Genomic DNA, 24,961 nt, shown 5'->3' with positions numbered 1-24,961 from the left:
ACATCCTTCTTGAAGTGTGGGGCCCAAAACTGGACACAGTACTCCAGATGAGGCCTCACCAATGTCGAATAGAGGGGAACGATCACGTCCCTCGATCTGCTCGCTATGCCCCTACTTATACATCCCAAAATGCCATTGGCCTTCTTGGCAACAAGGGCACACTGCTGACTCATATCCAGCTTCTCGTCCACTGTCACCCCTAGGTCCTTTTCCGCAGAACTGCTGCCTAGACATTCGGTCCCTAGTCTGTAGCTGTGCATTGGGTTCTTCCGTCCTAAGTGCAGGACCCTGCACTTATCCTTATTGAACCTCATCAGATTTCTTTTGGCCCAATCCTCCAATTTGTCTAGGTCCTTCTGTATCCTATCCCTCCCCTCCAGCGTATCTACCACTCCTCCCAGTTTAGTATCATCCGCAAATTTGCTGAGAGTGCAATCCACACCATCCTCCAGATCATTTATGAAGATATTGAACAAAACCGGCCCCAGGACCGACCCTTGGGGCACACCACTTGATACCGGCTGCCAACTAGACATGGAGCCATTGATCACTACCCGTTGAGCCCGACAATCTAGCCAGCTTTCTACCCACCTTGTAGTGCATTCATCCAGCCCATACTTCCTTAACTTGCTGACAAGAATACTGTGGGAGACCGTGTCAAAAGCTTTGCTAAAGTCAAGAAACAATACATCCACTGCTTTCCCTTCATCCACAGAACCAGTAATCTCATCATAGAAGGCGATTAGATTAGTCAGGCATGACCTTCCCTTGGTGAATCCATGCTGGCTGTTCCTGATCACTTTCCTCTCATGTAAGTGCTTCAGGATTGATTCTTTGAGGACCTGCTCCATGATTTTTCCAGGGACTGAGGTGAGGCTGACTGGCCTGTAGTTCCCAGGATCCTCCTTCTTCCCTTTTTTAAAGATTGGCACTACATTAGCCTTTTTCCAGTCATCCGGGACTTCCCCGGTTCGCCACGAGTTTTCAAAGATAATGGCCAATGGCTCTGCAATCACAGCCGCCAGTTCCTTCAGCACTCTCGGATGCAACTCGTCCGGCCCCATGGACTTGTGCACGTCCAGCTTTTCTAAAAAGTCCCTAACCACCTCTATCTCCACAGAGGGCTGGCCATCTCTTCCCCATTTTGTGATGCCCAGCGTAGCAGTCTGGGAGCTGACCTTGTTAGTGAAAACAGAGGCAAAAAAAGCATTGAGTACATTAGCTTTTTCCACATCCTCTGTCACTAGTTTGCCTCCCTCATTCAGTAAGGGGCCCACACATTCCTTGGCTTTCTTCTTGTTGCCAACATACCTGAAGAAACCCTTCTTGTTACTCTTGACATCTCTGGCTAGCTGCAGCTCCAGGTGCGATTTGGCCCTCCTGATAACATTCCTACATGCCCTAGCAATATTTTTATACTCTTCCCTGGTCATATGTCCAACCTTCCACTTCTTGTAAGCTTCTTTTTTATGTTTAAGATCCGCTAAGATTTCACCATTAAGCCAAGCTGGTCGCCTGCCATATTTACTATTCTTTCGACTCATCGGGATGGTTTGTCCCTGTAACCTCAACAGGGATTCCTTGAAATACAGCCAGCTCTCCTGGACTCCTTTCCCCTTCAAGTTACGCCCTCTGAGTCAAGGACACAAACGAAAAAGGGGGAGAGTTGGAGGCATAAGTGAAAAGAAGGGGCCAAAGCCCAGGGAAGGGCAAGCAGGGGTATGGAGAATTTCCCACCCTGCCTGTGCCACTTATGTGCCCCATCACCACAGTATCTGAGCACCTCACAGTGTCTAACCAATTTCTCTTCTCAGCCCCTTGCTGGGGTAGAGCAGGGCTGTTATCCCCATTGTACAGGTGGGGCACTGAGGCACAGAGAGACTAAAGGGCCAGATTTTCAAAGGTGTTTAGGCACCTAGTGGGATTTTCAAAAGCGCCTAGCAGGTTAGGTGATTTGTAAACCCCACTAGATACCTAGCTGCATCTTTGGGTGCCTAAAAGGCTTTGAAACACTGTCTTTAAGGCACTGGCCTGAAATTATACAGGAAGTCCAGGGGTGGGGTGGGGGTGGGGGTAGAACGCAGGTCCCTCAGGGCCAGCTCCTTATCCAGGGGACCAGCCTCTCTCTCTGCTGCATGCTGGGAAAAAAGATGGTACAGAAGGCGGCCAGTTCTCGGAGACTCCAGCAAACGGTCCCAGGAGGCTGGGATGGCTGTCACGATCGACAGCATGCAAAGCAGCACAGAGGTTGGGAAGGCTGGAGAATGAGAGGCAGATTAGAGGACATCACTTAACTCCCCGGGGGGGGCGGGTTCTGCCCCAAGCTGGGTCATAGAGCAATGGCTGTTGGGCAATTTTACATTTTAACGGCAAACTATTTTGTTTTGTCATTTTTTGTTCTGTGTTTGAGAAAAGGAAGGAATGAGACAGTGTCATAAGTATCCGATGTGTTTGTGACTCAAATTGTTAGGGTTTCAGCTGTATCCACTTTCAGACTGAATCCAATTCCAGAACAAAGAACAGACATTGCATCCAGAGTCCATAAAGCCGATGATTATTGTCATGATTGGTATTGATTTGTATTATGCACTGGGCACCATCTGTGTGTGCAGCACTGTTCAGAATATCTCAGAAACTGTAGTCCCTGAGCTAATGTGTATAAAATGCGTAGCCCTGGCTAAGACAGTTCCGATAGTTAAGCGTGAAGTTCAGCACATGCTCATATCTGTGAGCGGAGTTGCTGATGGCAATAAAAGTTTTACTGAATTCAGGACTAGAAGACCAGCCAACTTTCTTTCAAGAGGAAGAGCTGCCCAGAGCTCCTGGGCCTGGTCGTTTTCCTTTCCTGCCTGCAGTGGCCCTGAGAGACCTCGGATGTCTCAATTTTTAACTCAACTTTCAAATGAGGAAGTTTCTTGGTGTTTGGTTTTAAATAGGCTCCTGTGAGAACTGCAGCTCAATCACTGTCGTGTTGTGTTTTAAGAGCCTTCTGGAAAGTAACTAGCCCTTAAACAGAAGTAAAAGCAGTGTTGCCAACTCTCATGATTTTGTCATGAGTCTCATGATAATTATTGTTTTCCTTAAAGCCCCAGCTCCTGGAGTCAAGTGGAGATGTGACGATTTCAGCCTTCCTTCTTAAAGAAAAATGAAGTTTCTAGCCCTCGTGGCTGTGGAGAAAGCTCCCAAATGTGATCCCAGTGCACCCTAAAGGCCCAAAAAGCAGAAGGCAAATAAAAAGAACCCCCCATCTATTATTTTTACATAACCTCGTGATTTTTGGTGAGCCTGATTCATGATTTTTGAACATTTGCGGTTGGCAACCCTGTGAAAGTGACTTGAAAGTGTCAGTTTCACTCCTGTCTAAGGCCAGTTTCTCCTCTATTATTTGTAGGGAAGAAACACTCCTAGAGTCCCAGGCAGGTGCTGTATAAACTCATGGGGCATTGCCCTAGTAGGATGTTTCCAAAGTTAAATGATCTGTTCCAACCGTGGTGAACTGCAAAAAAGTTATAGAAAGTCATCTAGATTTTTCTACAATTGTTTCAATTGTTGTATTCAAGAGTTAGTAACAAAGTAAAAATATAAATTAAAATTTTAAACCTAACCAGTGTCCCTTAAGTGACTTGACACAAGATGTGAAAACATGTTAGTATTAGAGCTGAGTGGGTCTACTATTTATTTAATTCTCTTTTTTTTTTTATATAGGAATTAGATACAGTGCTCCTATCTGCTAATTTCTAAGTTATTATCTGCAAAAAAACCCTAGTTTTCAGTTGCCTAAGTAGCCCCTGGAATCATGGTTAAAGTTGACCCCTCCTCCCCCCCCCAAATCTGAAATGGTGCCCCTGGGCCTTGCCTTTCCTGGTTCCAGGGCTGTAGGTCAGGGTAAAGTAGAAGCAAGAGAAGAATAGGGCCCATTGGAGCTGTCATTATTTCAGGGCCTTAGCCTCGCCAGGTACTCCACGTTCTTGTGATCTGAAAACACTTGGACCAAATGACAGGCTCTTTCAAGTAGTGTTACTATTCTTCAAAGGCCATCTTAACTGTCAGGTGCTCCTTGTCCAGGATCTCAGAGTTTCACTCAGCAGGTGTGAGCTTCTTTGAGTAGTAGGCAATGGGATGCAGTATTCACTTGGGTCCATGCCTCTGGGAGAGGACTGCACCACTCACTGTACTAGAGGCATCGGCTTCCACAATGAAAGCTTGTGCCATGTCAGGGTGGGCCAATACTGGATCAGCGGTGAAGGCAAGTTTCAATTGCTCAGATATGTGCTGGGCCTCGGGCAACCAATGGAACTTGGCATTTTTTCAGATTAGGGCAGTGAGGGGCTCACAAATTGCGGGAGGCTGCCCAGCCACTGACAGCCTGGACCTTGTGCAGATCCATCTTGATGCCTTCTATGGACAGGATGAAACCCAGGAATTCTGTTAAAGTATAATCAAATGCTCACTTCTCTAGTTTAGTGTACAGACTGTGTTCTCGTAGTCTCTCCAGGACTGTGCGGCCATAAGTGATGTGTTGGTCCAGGTCATCCAAGAACATCAATATGTCAGCTAAGTACACTACCGCAAACTGGTCCAGTAGTTCTCATAGCACATCATTAATGAAATGTTGGAATGTTGCTGGAGCATTAGTCAGTCCTAATGGCATAACTAAATATTTGAAGTGGCTGTAGTGGGTCTCCAAGGTGGTCTTCCATTTGTCACCTTCTCAGGTACAGATGAGATTGTAAACTCCATGAAAATCTAGTTTTGGGCAAATGCAGGCAGCGCCCATGTGGTCCAACAACTCAAGGATCAGGGGTAGCAGGTAGTGGTTCTGTATTGTGATCTGATTTAGGGTGTTCGATAATTGACACAGAGGTGGAGGCTTCCATCCTTTTTTTTTTTTTTTTTTTTTTTTTATGGAAAGCACCCGGGTGCTGACTGGTGAAGTCAATTTGCGGATGAACCCCCAGACCAGGCTCTCTCGGAGATATTCTCACAATGCTGCCAATTTGGGCATGACATTTGTATTTGTCCAAATTGTATCTTTACCCCTGGCTGAAGTTCTCTGGGACAGTCATAGTCCCGATGTGGGGGGTGGTTTTCTGCTTCGTTCTTCTCAAAGATGTCAGTGTAGTCAAAGTGCGTGGGGGGACGTTCCATAATTCCCCCAGTAGGTGTTTCAATGCAGGCAACTACCCCTACTCCAGCCTTTTTGTCTCTGAGTGAAATGTTCATTGGTCCCTGGCCATGCTGTTGGCAGAATTCTGATGGGAAGGTGAATTTCTGTTCTCTCCAGTGAATGAGGGTGTCATGAAGGATCAGCCAGGAGATGCCAAGAATGAGGGGAGCATGCGGGGAATGGATCACACCGAATTGGGTCATTTCTCTGTGTCCCTGAATAACGGCCTTCCGCGGGACAGTCTCCTTCACAACTGGACCTGAGGACAGTGGGGCCCCTCAATAGTTTTGACTGTGTCAGGCATGGCCTTGCGTAGCAGGGCTATCTGTAGGATCTGAGCTGCAGCTGCAGCCATGAAATTCTCCACTGCTTCAGAATCAATAAGGGCCTGTTGGAGGGGAATTTGTCAGGGGTCCCCCAGGCTGTACAGCTGGATAGGCACCTGCAAATGAGAAGCCTGTGATGGGGTTCAGGGGCAGCTCAATGAGAACTAGGGTACAGCAAAGTTTCCTTCTCTCAAGTTCCAGTCATATTCCCCCACTGGACCTGGGTCATCTTGTTTCCCCATGCTCTTCAGAGTGGGCAGATGAAAGATGACATGGCCAGTTTCATCACCGTAGAAGCACAGATAGTGCTTTTTTTCAGATGTGAGTTGCTGGCGAGCCAGATTGGCCTGCATGGGTTTGGCAGCTGGTACAGAAGCTGCAGTTCTGGTACGTGGCCAGGGAGGCTGCAGGCCATCCCCTTTCTTCTCCCTTCATTCTAGCCTCGTCGAATGCACCTCCTTTCAGCAGGCCGATTACCAGGGCCGCCTTGACCTGGTCAGAGGACACATCAGAACACATAGATTGGAGGACACATCAGAAATAGAAGATGGCATTGGTTCTTGGACCCCCAGAACTGTCGGCATTTCCTATCAAACCACTGGGGCAATGGTATTGCAGGTCCCTGCTTGGGGTAAGGCACCGCATGCTTGGTTCACAGCAGAGGATTCTCAGCGTTAAACCGCCTCACTTGTTCCTGCAGTCATTGGTTGTCTGAGGTCAGCTGCACAACTTGGGCCTGCAGTGCTTAATTAGCCACCTGATAGAGGAGGGCCCATCTGGGTGAGTCTGGTGCTTCTAAGTTACCAAACTGTTAAATATTGACCCTTTATAAGGGCAATGGACCTGTAATATCTGAACTGTCCAGGAGAGGGCTGGACAGTGCAGAACACAAGTTTTGGGGAAAATTTGGGACTGGGAGTGTGTTGAGGTCACCCTGCAATTAGTAACCCAGGCTGGTGGAAACCAGAGAGTGACTGGAGTGTTGCTAGCAGGCTGCAGCTCTACACAGACACTCAGGGTGTTACCTGCATGCTTGTAGGTGGTTTATAAGCAGCTCAGGTTAGAAGCTACAACAGGAAACCATTATGAGGCACTCAAGGTTGCACAGCCCCTCGGTGGTCTGGATTGCACCCCAGAATGTGATAATAATGCAACCACAAGAACCCTGGCATGGCACAAGAAATTGCACTTCCAGGTAATGCAGCAGACTGTGCACAATTCTTACGTTATCTTCCACCAGACATTAGGAGACTTTCACTGCACCTTTGTAAATGTCCAGCTCTCACTTATATCCAGCCTGCTAGTAGTTCAAGCTGCGGTAGATGGAAGCATGGTTCCCTTTGACTGACTCATCAATTCATCCAAAGATTACTGCAGTCCCAAGGCAAGTGGAGGCCACAGAAGAGATGCAGAACCAGCAGCAGGCAAGGGAAAAGGTGAGATACACATTACCACTGCCCAAATACGCAGGAAAGCCAGGTCTTTGCTTGGGTGCTTGTTTTCAGCGTTACCAAACTTCTACTGGTCATTCTCTGTAAATAAACCCTTCTCGTGTACATCCAGCCTCTGTGATTCTTACAAAGGGACAAAAGTGCACTGTGGGAATTGATCCACCCCTCTCTGTTTGACCTGGGTGCACCCTGCTTAGCTTGGAGGGGTGCCACAGGTCGGTGGTGGGAAGGATATGAGCCCAAAGACCTAGGTAAGTGCTCCCAAGTGCCAGGGATGCCTCAGGTGGTTTTGGAGATCGGGGTCTCCTTTGGAGGAAATTGGTGGGGGGGTCAACACCTGCTCCCCTGCTCTAATTCCCTCTCAGGCTTGGCTAGGCATGGGTGGCTACTGGTAGCTTTGAAGTGGCCCTCTGTACCTCTGGTGGGGAAGATGGAGTCCCAGGAGTACCAGACCTTTCCCCCCAAGTGCCATGGATACCTCAAGTTGATTCTGTTTCAGGTGATCCAGAGAACAAATGCTACCTTATGCAGGTACTCCCTTCCTCCTTCATTCTGGCTGGGACCTCTGACCTCACCCTGCCTGTGGAGCCAGGGGCTCAGGATGGAAGCTGAGTTATCCAGGCGTCCAGGCCTGCTTCCCCAGGTGGATCCCTATACTCCTGGTCATATGGGTGAGACACAGGTGTCAGCTGTGGTGAGCCGAGGGGAGACGGGGGGAAAGAAAAAAGCAGAAAGAACAATTGCAACAGGAAGAAAGAATTATAAAGAAACGCTGCCTATACCTCCTGGGATTCCCAGATGTTCTCCCAACCAAGTACTAGCCAGGCCCACAAGAGTTCAGCTTCCGACATCAGACAAGACTGGGTGCATTCAGCCTGTAGGAACCTGCTTCCCTGCCTCCTTGCCAGCTTCCTTGTACTGACACACAAGCCTGCAAAAACCAAAACCAAACTAAACCAAACCAAACCCCACACGCCCTGCCAGGCTGGGAGGGGGGGATTGGCGCCCCCTTCAGTTCTTCGAATTGGCTTCTCTCATTCTCCCCAGGAAGCCAGGTGCGGCGGCTGTGGGAGAAAATACAGACTTCCAGGGGCCCGATCCTGGCTGAGAAAGAGGCTCCCCGTTGCTACTGCTGGGGAGGGAGAGCCCGAGACAGCTTGTTGGGTGGCAGGCAGCCTGTCCCAGTGGGCTTGACCTTTTTTCCCCTTTGAGTTCTGGGGCTCCCTTGGCTGGTTCATCAGTTTGGACTGGAGCCTCCCCACACCGTCAGGCCAAGTCCCGCCAGCCAACAGGTCAACTGCAGAAAAAGTAGAAAACATTTTCTAAGTCTAACTGGCCATCAGGTCGACCCCATTCTAGTCAACTGGTTGCTGTAACGGCTGGTAATATCTCAGCTGTCCACAGGAGGCCACTCGAATTCTGTTTGTCACCTGTTCAAACCACACAGGCAGCTTCGTCCCCCTGCACAGCTCCACTGACGGGGCCAGGTGCCTTCCCATTAACTCCTGTGCAAAAAGTCCATGGAGACTTTGTTGACAGGGTTTTCAGCACCTGGTGAGAACAGAGCTGAGCCCAGGGGCTCAATCCCAGTGTTGTTCCTGACCTATATGAGGGCAAGGCAGATATTTAAAGGTGGGAACCAGCCCTCCGGTGCTCCCTCCAGTCGGTGCCGTTTCCCCTGGCTCGTGGTCTCTGGTGACCCTGCAGCCATCCCAGTGGCCCAGACTTGAGATCAGACAGTGGGTGGCCTTGCCTGGGAGGGCCCTCCGTGCGCTGGTGCTGCTCCCAGGGTGCCAGGGCATGGGTGGGATGGGGGTCCTCTTCCTTTTCTCCTGCCAGACCCCAGGACAACTATGCTGTCCTCGGGGAATGGGCACGGGTGCCCCTCGGGGAATGGATTTGGGTGCATGCCTTGGCTCCTACCCCTCGCTCTGTCTGCCCATTCCCTGGAGTGACAGGGAGGGCCCTTCATGGGCCAGCATCTCTCCCAGGGTGCCAGTGTTGAAGCAGATGGGGACCTCGAAGGCATGCATGGCCCCATGCCAGCTAGCCATGTTGTCTCAGAAAGCCCTTGGGAAACAGGGAGAAGGGGGTCTCCATACTCCATCCCATATTGCACTGTCCTTTGCTGGTGTGACCCAGGGAACTGGGGGAAATGGGGAGAAGGGGGTCTTGATGGCTGTCCCTCTCTTCTGTCATCGTACCCTGCTGTGACCCAGACCAATCATGGGGGAAATGCCATCCCTATCAGTCCACAATTTGCTCTGCAGACCCTTTTCCTTGCTTCTGGGGAAGCCTGGTGGGGCCTGCCAGGGGTGCCCCCTGTCCTTAAGGTGGGGCCTGTACTCTCCTTCCTAAGCATTGCTACCTGGTTGTTCCTGTCAATAGCATATGGTTGGCTCAAAGATTAAGCCAGGTATGTCTAAATACACACGGCCAGTACCCTGAAACTGGGAATGGCTCATTAAATCAGTTACGGTTCCTTCGGTCACTGTACCCATTACCTGGAGAACTGTGGTAATTCCAGACATGCCAATGAATCATAGAATCATAGAATATCAGGGTTGGAAGGGACCCCAGAAGGTCATCTAGTCCAACCCCCTGCTCGAAGCAGGACCAATTCCCAGTTAAATCATCCTAGCCAGGGCTTTGTCAAGCCTGACCTTAAAAACCTCTAAGGAAGGAGATTCTACCACCTCCCTAGGTAACGCATTCCAGTGTTTCACCACCCTCTTAGTGAAAAAGTTTTTCCTAATATCCAATCTAAACCTCCCCCACTGCAACTTGAGACCATTACTCCTCGTTCTGTCATCTGCTACCATTGAGAACAGTCTAGAGCCATCCTCTTTGGAACCCCCTTTCAGGTAGTTGAAAGCAGCTATCAAATCCCCCCTCATTCTTCTCTTCTGCAGGCTAAACAATCCCAGCTCCCTCAGCCTCTCCTCATAAGTCATGTGTTCCAGACCCCTAATCATTTTTGTTGTCCTTCGCTGGACTCTCTCCAATTTATCCACATCCTTCTTGTAGTGTGGGGCCCAAAACTGGACACAGTACTCCAGATGAGGCCTCACCAATGTCGAATAGAGGGGAACGATCACGTCCCTCGATCTGCTCGCTATGCCCCTACTTATACATCCCAAAATGCCATTGGCCTTCTTGGCAACAAGGGCACACTGCTGACTCATATCCAGCTTCTCGTCCACTGTCACCCCTAGGTCCTTTTCCGCAGAACTGCTGCCTAGCCATTCGGTCCCTAGTCTGTAGCGGTGCATTGGGTTCTTCCGTCCTAAGTGCAGGACCCTGCACTTATCCTTATTGAACCTCATCAGATTTCTTTTGGCCCAATCCTCCAATTTGTCTAGGTCCTTCTGTATCCTATCCCTCCCCTCCAGCGTATCTACCACTCCTCCCAGTTTAGTATCATCCGCAAATTTGCTGAGAGTGCAATCCACACCATCCTCCAGATCATTTATGAAGATATTGAACAAAACCGGCCCCAGGACCGACCCTTGGGGCACTCCACTTGATACCGGCTGCCAACTAGACATGGAGCCATTGATCGCTACCCGTTGAGCCCGACAATCTAGCCAGCTTTCTACCCACCTTATAGTGCATTCATCCAGCCCATACTTCCTTAACTTGCTGACAAGAATACTGTGGGAGACCGTGTCAAAAGCTTTGCTAAAGTCAAGAAACAATACATCCACTGCTTTCCCTTCATCCACAGAACCAGTAATCTCATCATAAAAGGCGATTAGATTAGTCAGGCATGACCTTCCCTTGGTGAATCCATGCTGGCTGTTCCTGATCACTTTCCTCTCATGCAAGTGCTTCAGGATTGATTCTTTGAGGACCTGCTCCATGATTTTTCCAGGGACTGAGGTGAGGCTGACTGGCCTGTAGTTCCCAGGATCCTCCTTCTTCCCTTTTTTAAAGATTGGCACTACATTAGCCTCTACATTAGATCTGACCTCAGGTGATGTGTGCATTTATCAGACCAAAACCAACCCACTCATTTGCTTTCGTGATTCTAGATAACCTTGGGCCACACACACAACCCTGTGCTGAGATGGTGCAACAATGTCTGTCCTATCAACTTTTGATGGTATTTCATGTAGCTAAGATGGTGACCACGGGTAACAGGAAATCAGGGTTCAATTCCAGAGACAGAGCCTGGGAAACAGCTACCGCATCTCAGGAAGGCAGCAGGCATCCACATTACCCACTCTCAAGCTGGGGAGGTAGTTATTGAAAAATAGCAGTACGGGACTCTTTTGAGGCCCTGCGATTGGAATGAGTGCACTTTAAATCCTTTAACGAGACTCCACTGGAGCGTAAGTCTGGTGCCAGCAGCTGTGGTAATTCCAGCTCAAACAGGGTACATTGAAATTGCTGCAATTAAAAAGCTTGTCGTTGGATATTGGCATAGGCATCAAGTTCCTCTCTACCCAGGGGTGCTCGACACCCCCCCCAAAGCCTGACCCCACTTCACTCCTTCTTCCAAGCTCCCACCCCTGCCTGCCTCTTCCTGCCGCCCCTCTGCCCCAGATCCCACCCTCACTCCACCTCTACCCCCACGGCCCCACCTCTTCCCAGCCCTGCTCTGCCCCTTCCCTGCCTCTTCCCTCCCCCGAGAGCACCCATTCCAGCTCCTCCCCCTCCCTCCCAGAGCCTCCTGCATGCCGCTGAACAGCTGTTCCACAGCATGGAGGAGCTGGGAGGGAGGGGGAGGAGTTGATCAGCAGGGCCGCTAGCGGGCGGGCGGACGGACGGACGGCACTGGCAGGGGGAAGCTTGGCTGCTCGTGGGTGCTAAGCCCTGGAGCACCCACAGAGTCGGCCTGTATGGATCTTGGGATCAACCTTGCAGTCTTTGCAGTGAGGCGAGCTTCTGCTTCTGCCAGCCCCTGCCTCTCAGTGCTCCCTCGATACTCTTACCTGAGTGTCCTGGGGGTCTGAGGCATTTACTTTGAAATAATTACAGTGTTCAGAGCAAGCCAGTAGCCAGAATACCCCAGCTAGGGATAACGGAGCAGGACTTCAGTTCTATTGTGCTAGGTTTTGGATTGGGGCCATAATTAAGGGAGATGGCCGGGGCAATCATCTTGTGTCAATGGAGGTGAAATGCTTGGACCAGCACAACACAAACCAAAGAGAAAACATTTGCCAAGAATATTTTAATTAATCAAGAACAAAAGTCGGAGGACAAAGATGTTAAAATACCACTGTAGTTCCACCTATAAATGATTCTGACTGGCAATCCAGTGGCATTAGTCCAATGACCTACCGGGCAGCTTATGGGAAGCCAGAGTCTTTAGGTTCTGGGGAAAGAATGATTGCAAAGCTGAAACTTAAAGTAAATGATCAAAGGGCACCACGAGGAGTGCAGCCTACAGCCTAATTTGATTCATCACAGGAAACCTCCCCGAATCCAGAGCTGGAAAGGATTGTCAGATTAATAGCTCTTTCTTGTTCCAGCAGGTGCTGGTGGATGGTTGTTGTTAGTTGGTGGAGTGACTTGTCTGGTTAATTCGGATAATGAACGAGACTCTGGCATGCTAACTAGTTCTGCAATCTCTGAGCAGCCAGCTTCCAACTTCTGAGTGGGACAAGTGGGGTTCAGCCACCCAAGGCTGAGCAATATCAGGTCTGGGATACCCTTAGCTGTCCAGGGTTGCATGCGCACTACAGAGGCTAGCCTAGGCTGTGTCTACCCTAGGCTGAAAGGTGTAGGTAACTTACTGAACTCCGTTCATGCTGGGGATTGCAATTATTCCCCATGAATGAGGCATTCCTGGTAGGTGCAGATCATAAGCTAGCGTTACGTCCCTGCTCATTGTACACACCACTCGTCACTACTACTGACTGAACGGTTTAGTAAGGTCCTTGGATCGGCCCTGCTGGGCTTGATCAATGGCCCTGGCGGAGCGCTGAGAAGACGGTCGAACTTGACTATCTAGAGGAAGTAAAAGTCATTAAAATGTTTCCACAGGTGAAGCTGCAGCAGGATGATTCATGGGGCTGCATGTGCCAGCTCAGCCCCCGCCCCCGCCAGCCCCACAGCTGTGATGGAGCTACACTGAAAGCCTTGGACGCCTCTCCATGTGCACGGTGGGGTGCCAGGCATGGGGATGTGCGGGCAGCCCCCTCCATGGTTGTCCTGTCCCCCCCATCCCCATGCCTGGGGGGGAAGAGTGAGGCTATTCAAGGGGGTTTCTTCCATCAGTGCTGGTCCACCACAGGGTCACCTTAATGCCTTCCTCCATGCATGTATCTGAGCTGCCCCGAGTGACACTGTGCTTCTGTCTGTTCCTGTTGCCTGGACCATCCTCCCCAACTGCATGATGCTTCGGCAAGCGTGAGTGCTTGGACCAGGATGAGAGGGGGTTGGCAGGCATCTGACCATGGGTCAGGAACACTCAATGCAGGTAGAAGCCATAATGGTGCATAGGAGTTGGTTGTGAGGTGGCCCTGTCCCATGTCTGCCTCCCAGGCAAGCTGGGAAAAAAGGGAAACCCTGGATCCCTTGGAGATGGTGAGGCGATGGCAGTGGTTCATGAGAGCACCTTCTGGGATAATGCCCCCCCCCCCCCCCAGGCACACGTAGACAGCTCACAGGTGCTGTTATCCACTCCATGTTCCATCCATCATACCCACCTCACTGAAGGCGGACCATGATGGATGGTGGTGGGGGACACCACAGAGGGATGAGAACTGTTTCCCTCACCCAGATCCCTCTTGCTGTCCATGAGCATGATGGCCCAGTGAGGTGGTGGTTCAAAGACTTGCATTGTCTGAGGCAGCCTGGGGACACCCATGGGGGATGCCAAGCAGGGACTACCAGAGCCTGCCACATTTAAATTTAGAGTCCAGGATCTCATGAACTACCTGTTCCTGATGCTCTGTTCCTGTACCAGTGAAGGAGGTGGCTGGGTCCTGTGCAGGAAAGGATTTTCTGGGTAGAGTTTCAAAAGTGAGATGCGAAACACTGGCTGAATCTTCAGAGGGCGGAGTAGATGGAATTCTAAAGCAACAGGATTAACCTGTTACAGGATCTTAAAAGGACCAAGGAACCAGAAGTCCAGCTTGTGAGAGGGTCTGTCTGTGTGGAGATGATCCATGGAGAACCATACTTTTGCTCCACTGCATAGGTGGGGCGTTGCTGTTGATGCTGGTCTACATACTGCTTATAGTCTGCTCTTGCCTTTTCCAGGTGCTCCTTCACTTCTTCTTGAGCCCAATAAATCTACTGTACTAGGTCTGAGGTGGCTGGGTGTCACAGAGTCCCTGGGCGATGCTCTGGAACTGCTCCCCATGAAGCCAGGCAGGACTCTGGGGAAGTCTCCTTTCTGTGAGCAGACTGTCTGCAGGACACACAGCTCACACAGCTTCCACCTTCCTGGGTCTGACCTCGGAGCATTCAGCATCCTCTGCCCCTCCGTGCGCTTCCCCCCAGCGAGTCCACTCAGGCGGGGCTCCTGGGGAAGCCAGAGGGTCCTGCACCCCAACTCCGCAGTCAGACGTGACTCTCAGCCAGCCAGTAAAACAGAAGGTTTATTAGACGACAGGAACATGGTCTAACACAGAGCTTGCAGGTGCAGAGAACAGGACCCTCAGCTGGGTCCATTTTGGGGGGCAGTGAGCCAGATAACCCTCTCTGCACTTCACTCTATGTCCCCAGCCAGCCTCAAACTGAAACTCCCTCCAGCCCCTCCTCCTCTGGGCTTTGTCCCTGTCCCGGGCCAGGAGGTCACCTGATTCCTTTGTTCTCCAACCCTTTAGCTCCCACCTTGCAGGGGGGAAGGGCCCAGGCCATCAGTTGCCAGGAAACAGGGTGTCGGCCATTCTCTGTGTCCAGACCCCTACACACACCTGCCCTCTAGGGCTCTGCAACGATCATACACCCTTACCCCACCACCTAGATACTTAAGAACTGCATAGGAGAAACTGAGGCACCCCCACATTATTCAGAGGAAACATTAAGAACAGTCCCACTTCGTCACATCTCTCCCCCCTTTGAGATCGAACTGAGCGGGATCACTTTAGCCAGTGACCTGGGGAAGTTCAAAGCCACCAACGTTCCCATGGATGCCCCAGCATCTCTCCCATTCCTTGGTAGGAGTTACACCAGGCCTTTCCAGTTTCACGCCCTCTCTTAGGTTGGGGGTGGTCGATAGCACTCGCAGGCCGCATGTGGGAAGGTTTATGCGGCCCGTGCCCTTTGGCCACCCCCAAAACCCCAGGGGGTCAAACTGCGATTGGGTCTTCTCCCCAACAAGCTGGCCAAACACAGCCACTTGGTTATAGGACTGTTTAACTTTCTTAACAGCTTTCGCTTCATCTGAGACCTTCTCAAAGCTATCCACACTGGATCTTTCAACAGGAAAGTCAGTGGATCCATTCACAACAGAAAATTTCTGGCTGTTAGGAACTGAAACTTTCTTGATTAAATCACTTTCACACCCTTCAGTTGCAGTAAACTGCTTGCAAAGACTCCATGAGGATTCCTTTCCCGAGGGCTTTTCTATGCAACAATTCACCCCTCACAGAAATTCTGCTCTTACCCTCTTCACCTAGGGCTTGCTCTAGAGGAACACTTTCCTGAGCAACAACAGACTCTTTCTGGGTCTCCCTTACATCCAGAATTACCTCTGGCCCATCCAGCAGATTCCTACACAATCCCCTTTCAGGCAAACTTACAGACTTCCTAGATAAAAGTTTGGAAGCATTCTCCTTCCCTTTGCCACACACAAGTTCAGGAATCTTTTCTTTCTTGCCACAGGTGTCCACACCCTCAGTAGGTAACACAATCACATCACCTTCATGTTCTCCTTGTGCCCTGACTAGGATCTCACCCTGATTAGACGGAGTTGCTACACCATTTCCCAACAACACACTAGTAACGGGCAAAATACAAGCACCAGAATTGTCTGGTCTCTGGGATTTTACATAGATGCTAACTGGATGCGATCTAGTTACAGGGCCATTCTCCCGAGCAGACACAAACTTAGGACCCTTCCCTTCCTGGGCTTTAGCTGAATCCAGAACCAACTCTGAGACAACTGCACTATTCTCAACCGTCACAGGCTGAAAGGCCCCTTCTGTCTGCTCCACGGACAAAGAAGAGCCGGACACACTTTCTCCTTTACCAGGCACACAGCTTGGGATCTCATTCCCCTTGTCCCAGCACACAGGGCTGGTCACAGACAACTGCTTGGAGATCAGGGTAGCTCCCTCCATAGGCACGGCAATACCCCTGACAGACACAGACACATTTCCTTCCCTGTCACACTTCTCCACGCAGCTAACAGTTAAGGTCCAGGGACACTCATCTTCCACTCTCCTTGCCTTCCCACCCTGCTGACTAGACAAAGCCATCAGCTCACAAGGCTGCCTAGGCTCATCCAAACTTCCCTTACCAAGCACCTTGCCACTCCCAACAGATCCCCTGCCCTGCCTGTGTCTCCCCCCACTCAGCTGGGGTCTCAGCTCACACTGTGCTCAGCACTGCCCTTGCTGTCCCAGTGGGGTTAGGCAGCGAGCTCCCTGCTTTCCTCACTGCATCAGAGCCAGCCTGAGCCCCCTCTCTGGTTTGCAAGGGGGGCAGGGAGCCCCAGGGGTCTGGTCACAGGCAGGCAGGTAGCCTGAACCTAGCCACTCCTCCCCCCTGCCAGCCAGGTCATCTGCATTTTCACTGACCATTTCGCTCTCCACTGATGGGTTCCCTGGATTCAAATTCAAACCCTCGGCAGTTACAGGAGCAGGGCCTGGATCCTGTCCCAAAGAGACACAGTCACCCCACAAAAGGGTCTCGCAGCTGGTATCCTGGAGCACCCCAACGGCCAGCCAGCCCAACCCCTCCTGGGTCTGCACAGGGATCTGGGCCATAGGCAGGGCGAGGGGCTTCGTCCCTGGGACCCTCACCCAGCTCACACAGCCCCTCAGCATCTGAGGCTGCACCACCCAGGGCCTGACACCAGTTCTCTCTGTCCTGAGAACAGTTCTCTCTGTCTCTCTCTCACCACCCCAGGAATGTCTCCCCATTGACCATCACCTTCCGCTCCCACTGGGGGTCCGAGGGGCCTGGCCCCAGGAAACTCCACACAGACATATAGGTTGGGGTCAGGAGTGGGAGCCTGTCCACCTCCCCACCCATCTGGCTGACGGAGTCTATGGCCTTGGGACCCAGCAAGGGAGCTAGACACCGGGGCTTTTCCGCAGGGTCCCCCTGGTTCAAATCGCCAGCCTGCTCAAAGGCAGTGAGGTGGCATCCACACACCCCCCTCCTTAACCAGGGGCAGCAATTTAGTCTCGAGGTTCCCTGTGGAACTGGCACCCCAGGGTCTATCCCCACTCACCCCGGGGAGGTCCCCTAGGCCTCTCCACCCCACCACCGCCAGTTCATGCCGCTTCTGCTTCTGCAGCTCTTTCTCGGGCTCTCGCTGTCTCTCACAGTCCTCTTGCTCTCTCAGACTCAGCTCCAATCCCGTCCATCTCCGATCCCCCGATGGGGAACCCGATCCTGAAGACCCCCGTCTGGTCGGGAGCAGGAGTCTTGGGGATGCCTGGCTACCACTCCAGCTGCTCCCAGATCCTGCTATAGCCCCATTTGGGGTCAGGAATCTGTTCCTTAGAGCGGTCATCCTCCTCCAGCTGCACGATTAACTGTGCCTTGGTGAACTTTCCAATGCTCAACCCTCTCTTTCTGCACAGGGTTACAGTGTCCTTCTTAAGGAGACGGTGACAGGCCATCACTCCGCTCTTCCCAAGTTGTTGTGGACTTACAGGCCTGTGTGCTCTTAGCTCCCCACGGTTTCCAGGGAGAACCCCTAGTGTACCAGCCCTTCTCGAGGTCACCACCTCTTTGCCAGGGTCGAGCTGCAGACTCCTCCACCCCTGGGACCGCTCGCTGCAATCCCCCGGGGGACCCTGTTACTGCAAAAGTCCTTCTCTTCCCAGGGCCAAGCCACAGGCTCCTCCACCCCTGAGACTGCTCACCGCAGTCCACAGGGGGACCCCATCCTTCTCGCTGGTCACACACTCCCAGGGGTTAACCGCCCCCTGAAACAGTCTCTTTTTGAATCTTCAGCACGCCTGGTCCTCGTCAATCCCCCTTTGTTTTACTGCTCCCCAGTCACTTACTGCAGGAAGTGCCATCCACGGGGTGCAGTAGATCCCACCGCTGTCACCAGTTGTCACGGAGTCCCTGGGCGATGCTCTGGAACTGCTCCCCATGAAGCCAGGCAGGACTCTGGGGAAGTCTCTTTTCTGTGAGCAGCCTGTCTCCAGGGCACACAGCTCACACAGCTTCCACCTTCCTGGGTCTGACCTCAGAGCATTCAGCATCCTCTGCCCCTCCGTGTGCTTCCCATAACGAGTCCACTCAGGTGGGCTCCTGGGGAAGCCAGAGGGTCCTGCACCCCAACTCCGCAGTCAGACGTGACTCTCAGCCAGCCAGTAAAACAGAAGGTTTATTAGACAACAGAAACATGGTCTAAAACAGAGCTTGCAGGTGCAGAGAACAGGACCCTCAGCTGGGTCCATTTTGGGGGGCAGTGAGCCAGGCAACCCCGTCTGCACTTCACTCCATGTCTCCAGCCAGCCTGAAACTGAAACTCCTTCCAGCCCCTTCTCCTCTGGGCTTTCCCCTTTCCCCGGCCAGGAGGTCACCTGATTCCTTTGTTCTCCAACTCTTTAGCTCTCACCTTGCAGGGGGGAAGGGCCAGGGCATCAGTTGCCAGGAAACAGGGTGTTGGCCATTCTCTGTGTCCAGACCCCTGCACACACCTGCCCTCTAGGGCTCTGCAACGATCATACACCCTTATCTCACCACCTAGATACTTAAGAACTGCATAGGGGAAACTGAGGCACCCCCCCACTATTCAGAGGAATCATTAAGAACAGACCCACTTCGTCACACCGGGTTGGGAGACAATGCAGATAGTTGCAGGTGGAATCTGGGGTGGTCCCCATAATTGGAAAAAAGGGACTTTGACCCATAGATGTATGGTCTGCATTGTTGCAGGCAAATTCTGCATAAAGGAAAAGTGAGGACTCCCAGCAGCACAGGGCCTCCCGCCAACACCAGGCATGAGCTGAGACCCCCAATCAGAGATTATGTGCTCCAGAAGGCCACGGAGGCAGACTACATGGCTGGGACATCTCTTTAGTGGAGCCTTTTACCCAGGGGTGAAAGTAACTTAAAGGACTTACCAGCACACTGGAGTCCTGAGCAGGGGGCGTGGCCTCAACTGGAAGAGGCGGGGCCTTTAAATACTCGGGCCCTTTAAATCAAGATTTAAAGGCCCCAGAGCTCCGGCTGTGGCTGGGAGCCCCAGGGCCTTTAAATCACCCCCGGCGCTACCAGCTGCAGAGACAGCTGGGAGCCCCGGGGTGATTTAAAGGGCCCCAGGCTCCGGCTGCCACTACCGCAGCGGAGCTCTGGGCCCTTTAAATCACCATCGGAGCCCTGCCACCACTATCCCGGGGCTCCAGCAGCAGGGCTCGGGGGGCTGCGGCTGCAGCGGGGAGCCCCGGGGGCGCTTAAAGCCCCCCCTGCCCCCAATCCCCACTGCCGGAGCCCCAGGGTAGCAGTGGCAGGGCTCCAGCCAAGCTTTAAAGGGCCCAGGGCTCCCCGCAGTGGTCGGGGAAGCCGGTCCGGTCTGGCACAGCGTACTGGCTCTTGCCGGTATGCCGTACTGGACTGAACCGGCTTACTTTCACCTCTGCTTTTACCTCCAGTTAAATGATTCCCAGTTAACTTGAAGCCAGTTAACTGTCAAGGCCAGTCTGGATGCTGCCCAAACATTTGTTCCAAGCTACAAACATGTAGCTTGCTCATAGGTGCCAACTCCATGGGTGCTCTGGGGCTGGAGCACCCAGGGGAAAAATTGGTGGGTGCTCTGCATCCACCAGCAGCTCCCTTCCCCCCCGTCACTGCTCACCTCTGCGTCCGCCTCTTCCCCTGAGTGCACCGCGTGCCCGCTTTTTCCCCCTAGCTCCCAGCGCTTGCACCGCAAAACACCTGTTTTGCGCGGCAAGCGCTGGGAGGGAGGGGAGAGGAGGGGAAATGTGGCGCACTCGGGGAAGAGGTGGGGCTGGGGCGCAGATTTGGGGAAGGGGTCCAATAGGGGCAGGGAGGGGGCAGAGTTGGGGTAGGGACTTTGGGGAAGGGGTTGGAATGGGGGCGGGGCAGGGACGGGGAAAGGGTGGAGTCAGGGCAGGGCCAGGGGGGCGCGAGCTCCCACCAGCGCTGGGGAAAGTTGGCACCTATGCTTGTGCTGGATGGATCCCCACAGTGAACCACAAACATTCCTTAGTTGGAAGAAATATCTGGGGTGTGCGCACAGACTTGCCTTCACCAAGGTGCAAACTGCTTTGAGTTAATTGGGAATCAATTAAATCTGTTAAAATCTCAAGCGTCCATAAGGACATCCCAGCCCTGCCCTGCTTTCACTTGGGGCATGTCTAGACTACAAACTTATGTTGGTCCACGTGCAGCCACCACAGTAATTACTGGTTTTTCATGTCTACACTACCCTCCTGTCAGTGGTGTGTGCCCTCACCAGGAGCTTCCAGTGGGCAGTGTGGGGGCTGAGAGTCTGAGCCTCCTGGGAGCCCAGCTACAGCCAGGACTCTCAGCTCCCCAGCTCCCTGCTGGGAGCTCAGCTATCGCCAGGGCTCTCAGCTCCGCACGGAGCTCCCCCCCCAGGAGCTGGGCTGCTGCCCCCCATGGAGCTTGGCTCCCTGCTCCTCACGGGGCTCCCAAATCCCTGCTGTGAGTCCGGCTGCTGCCCGCTTGGAGCATGGGGGCAGCCAGGCTCCTAGCAGGGAGTGGGGAGCCCGGGTGGCAGCCTAGCTTGGAGCCAGGAGCCTGGGGGCAGCAGGGCTCCCAGCAGAGAGCCTGGGCAACAGCCCAGCTCAGAGCAGGGATCCCTGGCTGGGAGAAGGGAGCCAGAAACCCGAGGGACAGCCGATTTCTGTCTGGAACACCCCCCCCCCCCGCCCGCCCGCCCCAGGGTGACAGCCTAAGTTGTGAGTGCGGGGTTCACAGCAGGGAGCCAACCAGCCTTTCTTGTCAAGTGACAAGAATGACAGCCAACAGCGGATGTAAGTGACGGCAGCGTCTGCTCGGACACTGCGTCACCCTAACTACGCCGACGTAAGTCCACGCCTCTCCTGGAGAAACAGTTATTATGTTGGTGTAGCAGGGAACTTGCATGGGCGGGAGCAAGGCTGGAATGTGGACACAGACATAATTAGGTCGATGTAAGCTGCCTTACGTCGACCGAATTTTGTACCGTAGACCAGACTTTAGCCCCGCTTTGTTCCCCTCCTCCCCACCTGCTCTTCCATGTGTAACTTACATCCACTATACACCTGGCTTCTGAACTTGGCCCGGGGCTCTATATAAGAGCGGACTCGGGAATTATTTGCCATGTAACCTATTAGTCCTCTGTTTGTGCGTCTCAACCTCCACCAGCTGGGACCTGCCTCCCCGTTTGCATTACGGAGTAACAGGGAGGTTGTGACCCCATGACGCCTGTGTGAGACTCCGCTGGGGGTCACAACCCAGAGAGAGATCACCTAGGTAATAAACACTGGCTGCTGAATCATGCTAAATGGTCATTCCAGGGTGGCCCAATGGTCTGGGTGGCAGCTTATCATGTAAGAGACATGAGTGGAATTCCCTGCTTTGCCACAGACTCCTGGTGTGACCTTGGGTCAGTGCTTTAGTCTCCCTGTGCTGTAGTTCCCCGTTGCCCTGCCCGGTGGGGGGAGGGGTGGATACATTACAGATTGACAGGTTTCAGAGGAGCAGCCGTGTTAGTCTGTATTCGCAAAAAGAAAAGGAGGACTTGTGGCACCTTAGAGACTAACATTTATTTGAGCATGAGCTTTTGTGAGTTACAGCTCACTTCCTCGGCTGCATACTGATTGACAGGTGCTCTGATTCTCCAGCCGCGGAGGCTGTCTCGCACTTCAGCTAGATTCAGACAAGGCCATTTCAGCTCCAGCCACGCTCCCGAACCATTTATTGCTATGCAATTCTTTGGCAACGGGCTGCATCTTACTCTTTATGTTCAATAACAACTTGAGAAATTCCCCCTGCCCAGCCCCATCCCTTGTTGAATCTGCTTCTCCATGAGCAACGTGAGTGGCAGCGTGGCGCCCTGATGAGCCTGGAGTTGTGGGAAACAAGTCCCTGGATTTGGGAGAGAGACGAGACATCAAGGCGTCAAGTTTCACTCCTGACTAGTGTGGGGTGACCCACCCTTTGGGGGCCCGATGGAGATGCCTTAAAGAGATCAGGGTGTGGTCAGCCCTTTCTGAACATCTGGCCCTTCAAAGGGGCTTCAATTGGGCACCTAAAAGTTGAGGTGTCTTGTTAACATGCAGGCCCTGGACTCTCCACTGAGCCACAGCACCTGCTACCAGTCTGTCCCACGGCTGTCATCTCACTTCCCGGCCACCACACCTGGACAGACGGCCCCTCTACACTAAAGCCAACGACCATATGGAGGGAGGCAGCTGCAACATCGGTTCAAACCCAATTCCTGTTTGTGCGGGTCAAATGCTCCCTCCAGGTCTGTGAGACATGCTCAACCCTCGGGCCATCTGAGGAGTCAGCGCTTTCCAGGGAACCAGTTACAGGGCAGCCAACAGCACGGAACGGTAGTCGTGGTTCAGCAGTGGTGATCTGCCATTTGCCACCTTCACGAGCCAGGCTAACCCCGGGGACCAATGTTTCCACCAGACGCAAAGCTTCTATGGCCAACTCCCTGTACGCTGCTCCCTCTTGTCATGCATCAGTGTTGCAAACCCTCTCTCTTTCCTCTCTGGCTTGACTTAGCAGGCAAACTTCGACATCATTCTCCACCAGCGGTGCCTGCGACGAAAGCCGCAGTATAGGGAGGACTTGGGCATTTCTATGACGGTGTCCTCTAGCCATGTGCAAGGTGGAGTTAGACAGCACAGAGCGCAAAGCGCCCCTGCGCCATTTACACGGCAGCTTCCACTGTTGCTCCAGTTGGTGGAGAATTACAGCTACAAAGTTGGCTGGAGCAGACACAGCCCAGTCCTCCCGCATCTACAGATTTCCCTTTGAAAAGCACTTCAGCTTCTGGACGCAAAACAGCTCTGTGTGATGGGGGAGGGTCAGGACAGCCCTTGCTGCTTAGCCTGCCCGGAAACCATTCAGCCCCAGCACATGGCCTGGGCAGCATGAGAGACATGGCCAACGAGTCTCCCAGCAGGCGGGAGGGAGGACACATGACATCCAAGGAGTTCCCTGATCCCATGAATCATGAGACTTTAAATTCAACACATTTAGAGTTGGGTTCGCTTGCTCTTTATTGCATTTATTGGCATCGGAGCCTGTAGGGGACACATTTACAAGCTCAGCTGCGACTAGGAGAGCTAGAGACCAGCTTTTTTGGTTAATGCAAGCTGACAAGGTGCATTTATATGGTGATTCCAGGGCTTGGGGCTTTAAAGAAAACATGTCGTAAGATATGTGACCAAACCACACGAGTTGGCAGCACTGAAAACAGGAGCAGAGAACGTCTTCTAAAAGGGCAGGGAGACACGGGTCAAAGGGAGATACATGTCTCCGGGTGCCCTAGCCCTAGGCTGGAGCCAGCGAAAGAACAGACAAGGCAGCCCAAGAGCCTGGTCATGAGCTCTAAGGTGCTAGGTGACAATGGTGGCAGGCATTTTAGAACTAGGATTAGATCAATGGGCACATATTGCAGGTGCACGGCTCCATCATCCATCAGCTCGCTCAGGAGAGGAACCACAACACAACAAGCTCTAGGAAGAGTCTGAGGGCAGATTGCTGTTGGCACTCTCAGCTCCTCTGGCTCCGCAGGCCTGGCCCTGCATTCACATGCACCAGCGCTGGGGTGGGATGGAAAGTGTCCCTGTAGGTGGCTCCCTCGCACACGGGGTCCAAAGCCCCTTGTCCCACTCGCTCCGTGGCCCGATGCTCCTTTCCTCTTTGGTCCCCAGGTGAGGCCAGGCCGAGCGGGGATGTTCCAGCTACGGCAGCTTTGTGTTAAACATTCAGGGGTTGGAACGTCCCTGCCGCAAAGCTGCCAACCCAGTCACAGCAGTCTCCAGGGAGCACCCTCCAGCAGCTCTTCTCTGCAGGGGCTGCGGTGTACCAGCTGTGCGTCCTGACTCAGGCATGCGTTGAGGCCAACACGCCCCAGGCCAGGTTACATAGTGAATCACGCGCTCTCTCTCTCTCTGACAACCCTTGTGAGAAAATCCCTTGCTGAGGCAGGCGTGAATGAGCCGCAAGTCTCCACTGCTGCTGCAGAGCTGGCCCTCGGGTCTCTATTCTGGTGGGGAGCACGGGGAGCAACACATAGCCGCACCCTCAGAGCGACACAAATGCAGCCTGTTCATGGCAGGAGAAGCCACCACCTTCCCCAGATTCCCCGTGCCAGAAAGATTTCCTGAGCTTATCCCCCGGCTCTGGTAGAGAAAATCCACTCCTCTGCACTCCCCTTCCTCTGTCTTTGCTCTCATTCTTCCCTGGGAGAGCAAGGCAAAGCTCCCACTGCTGGGCACCTTGGAAGATGCTTCGTAGGGTGCTGGCTTCCTCTGGGCCCTGGGGAGATGGCAGGCACAATGCAACACAGAAGCTGGGATTGCGGGGCACAAGCAGACAGGCAGCGTGACAACAGAGATCACATGCCGAGGCAGCGCAGAGGGCACGGAGAGAGGGAGGAAATGGCCACAGTCCCTTCCTGATCATAGGCAGAATCCTATTTACCTGAGGCAGGAGAGAGCCGAGGCGTCCGTCACTAACGCAGCCAACAGGTCGGCTGAGTGGCCCTCCATCCAGCCACCCAGAATGCCTGAGCTAGACCCATTTTCCACACGTCTGTGTGCCCAGCTCACGGGACAGGGAACATGCTGGATGGGCAGCTGTCACAGCATGCAAAGGGCCCTCTGTACCCTGCAGATCTGCTCTCCCGGTGCGTTCACAGCCTCTCTGCTGATCTGCAC

The 24,961-nt window shown here is 52.9% G+C and overlaps 1 protein-coding gene across 4 annotated transcripts in view; it reads right to left on the bottom strand.

Annotated features, from left to right (window-relative positions):
* Window positions 1–3,823: 3,823 nt before the first annotated feature.
* IL34 (interleukin 34) overlaps window positions 3,824–24,961 on the bottom strand; it is a 58,622-nt gene continuing 37,484 nt past the window's right edge. For 2 of the 4 annotated variants that reach the window (XM_048816816.2, XM_048816815.2), the window contains exon 7: window positions 23,272–24,560. In XM_048816816.2, coding sequence (XP_048672773.1) covers window positions 24,475–24,560 — 86 coding nt within the window. In that variant the 3' untranslated portion in view covers window positions 23,272–24,474. Of the gene's footprint in view, window positions 5,986–23,271; window positions 24,726–24,961 lie in introns of those variants that run through there. The other 2 variants (XM_075118280.1, XM_048816817.2) reach the window with 2 other exon arrangements.

The sequence above is a fragment of the Caretta caretta genome, chromosome 12, assembly GCF_965140235.1.
Source record: "Caretta caretta isolate rCarCar2 chromosome 12, rCarCar1.hap1, whole genome shotgun sequence".
In the NCBI taxonomy this organism is placed as follows: Eukaryota; Metazoa; Chordata; order Testudines; family Cheloniidae; genus Caretta; species Caretta caretta.
This window is presented reverse-complemented; position numbering and strand designations above follow the sequence as displayed.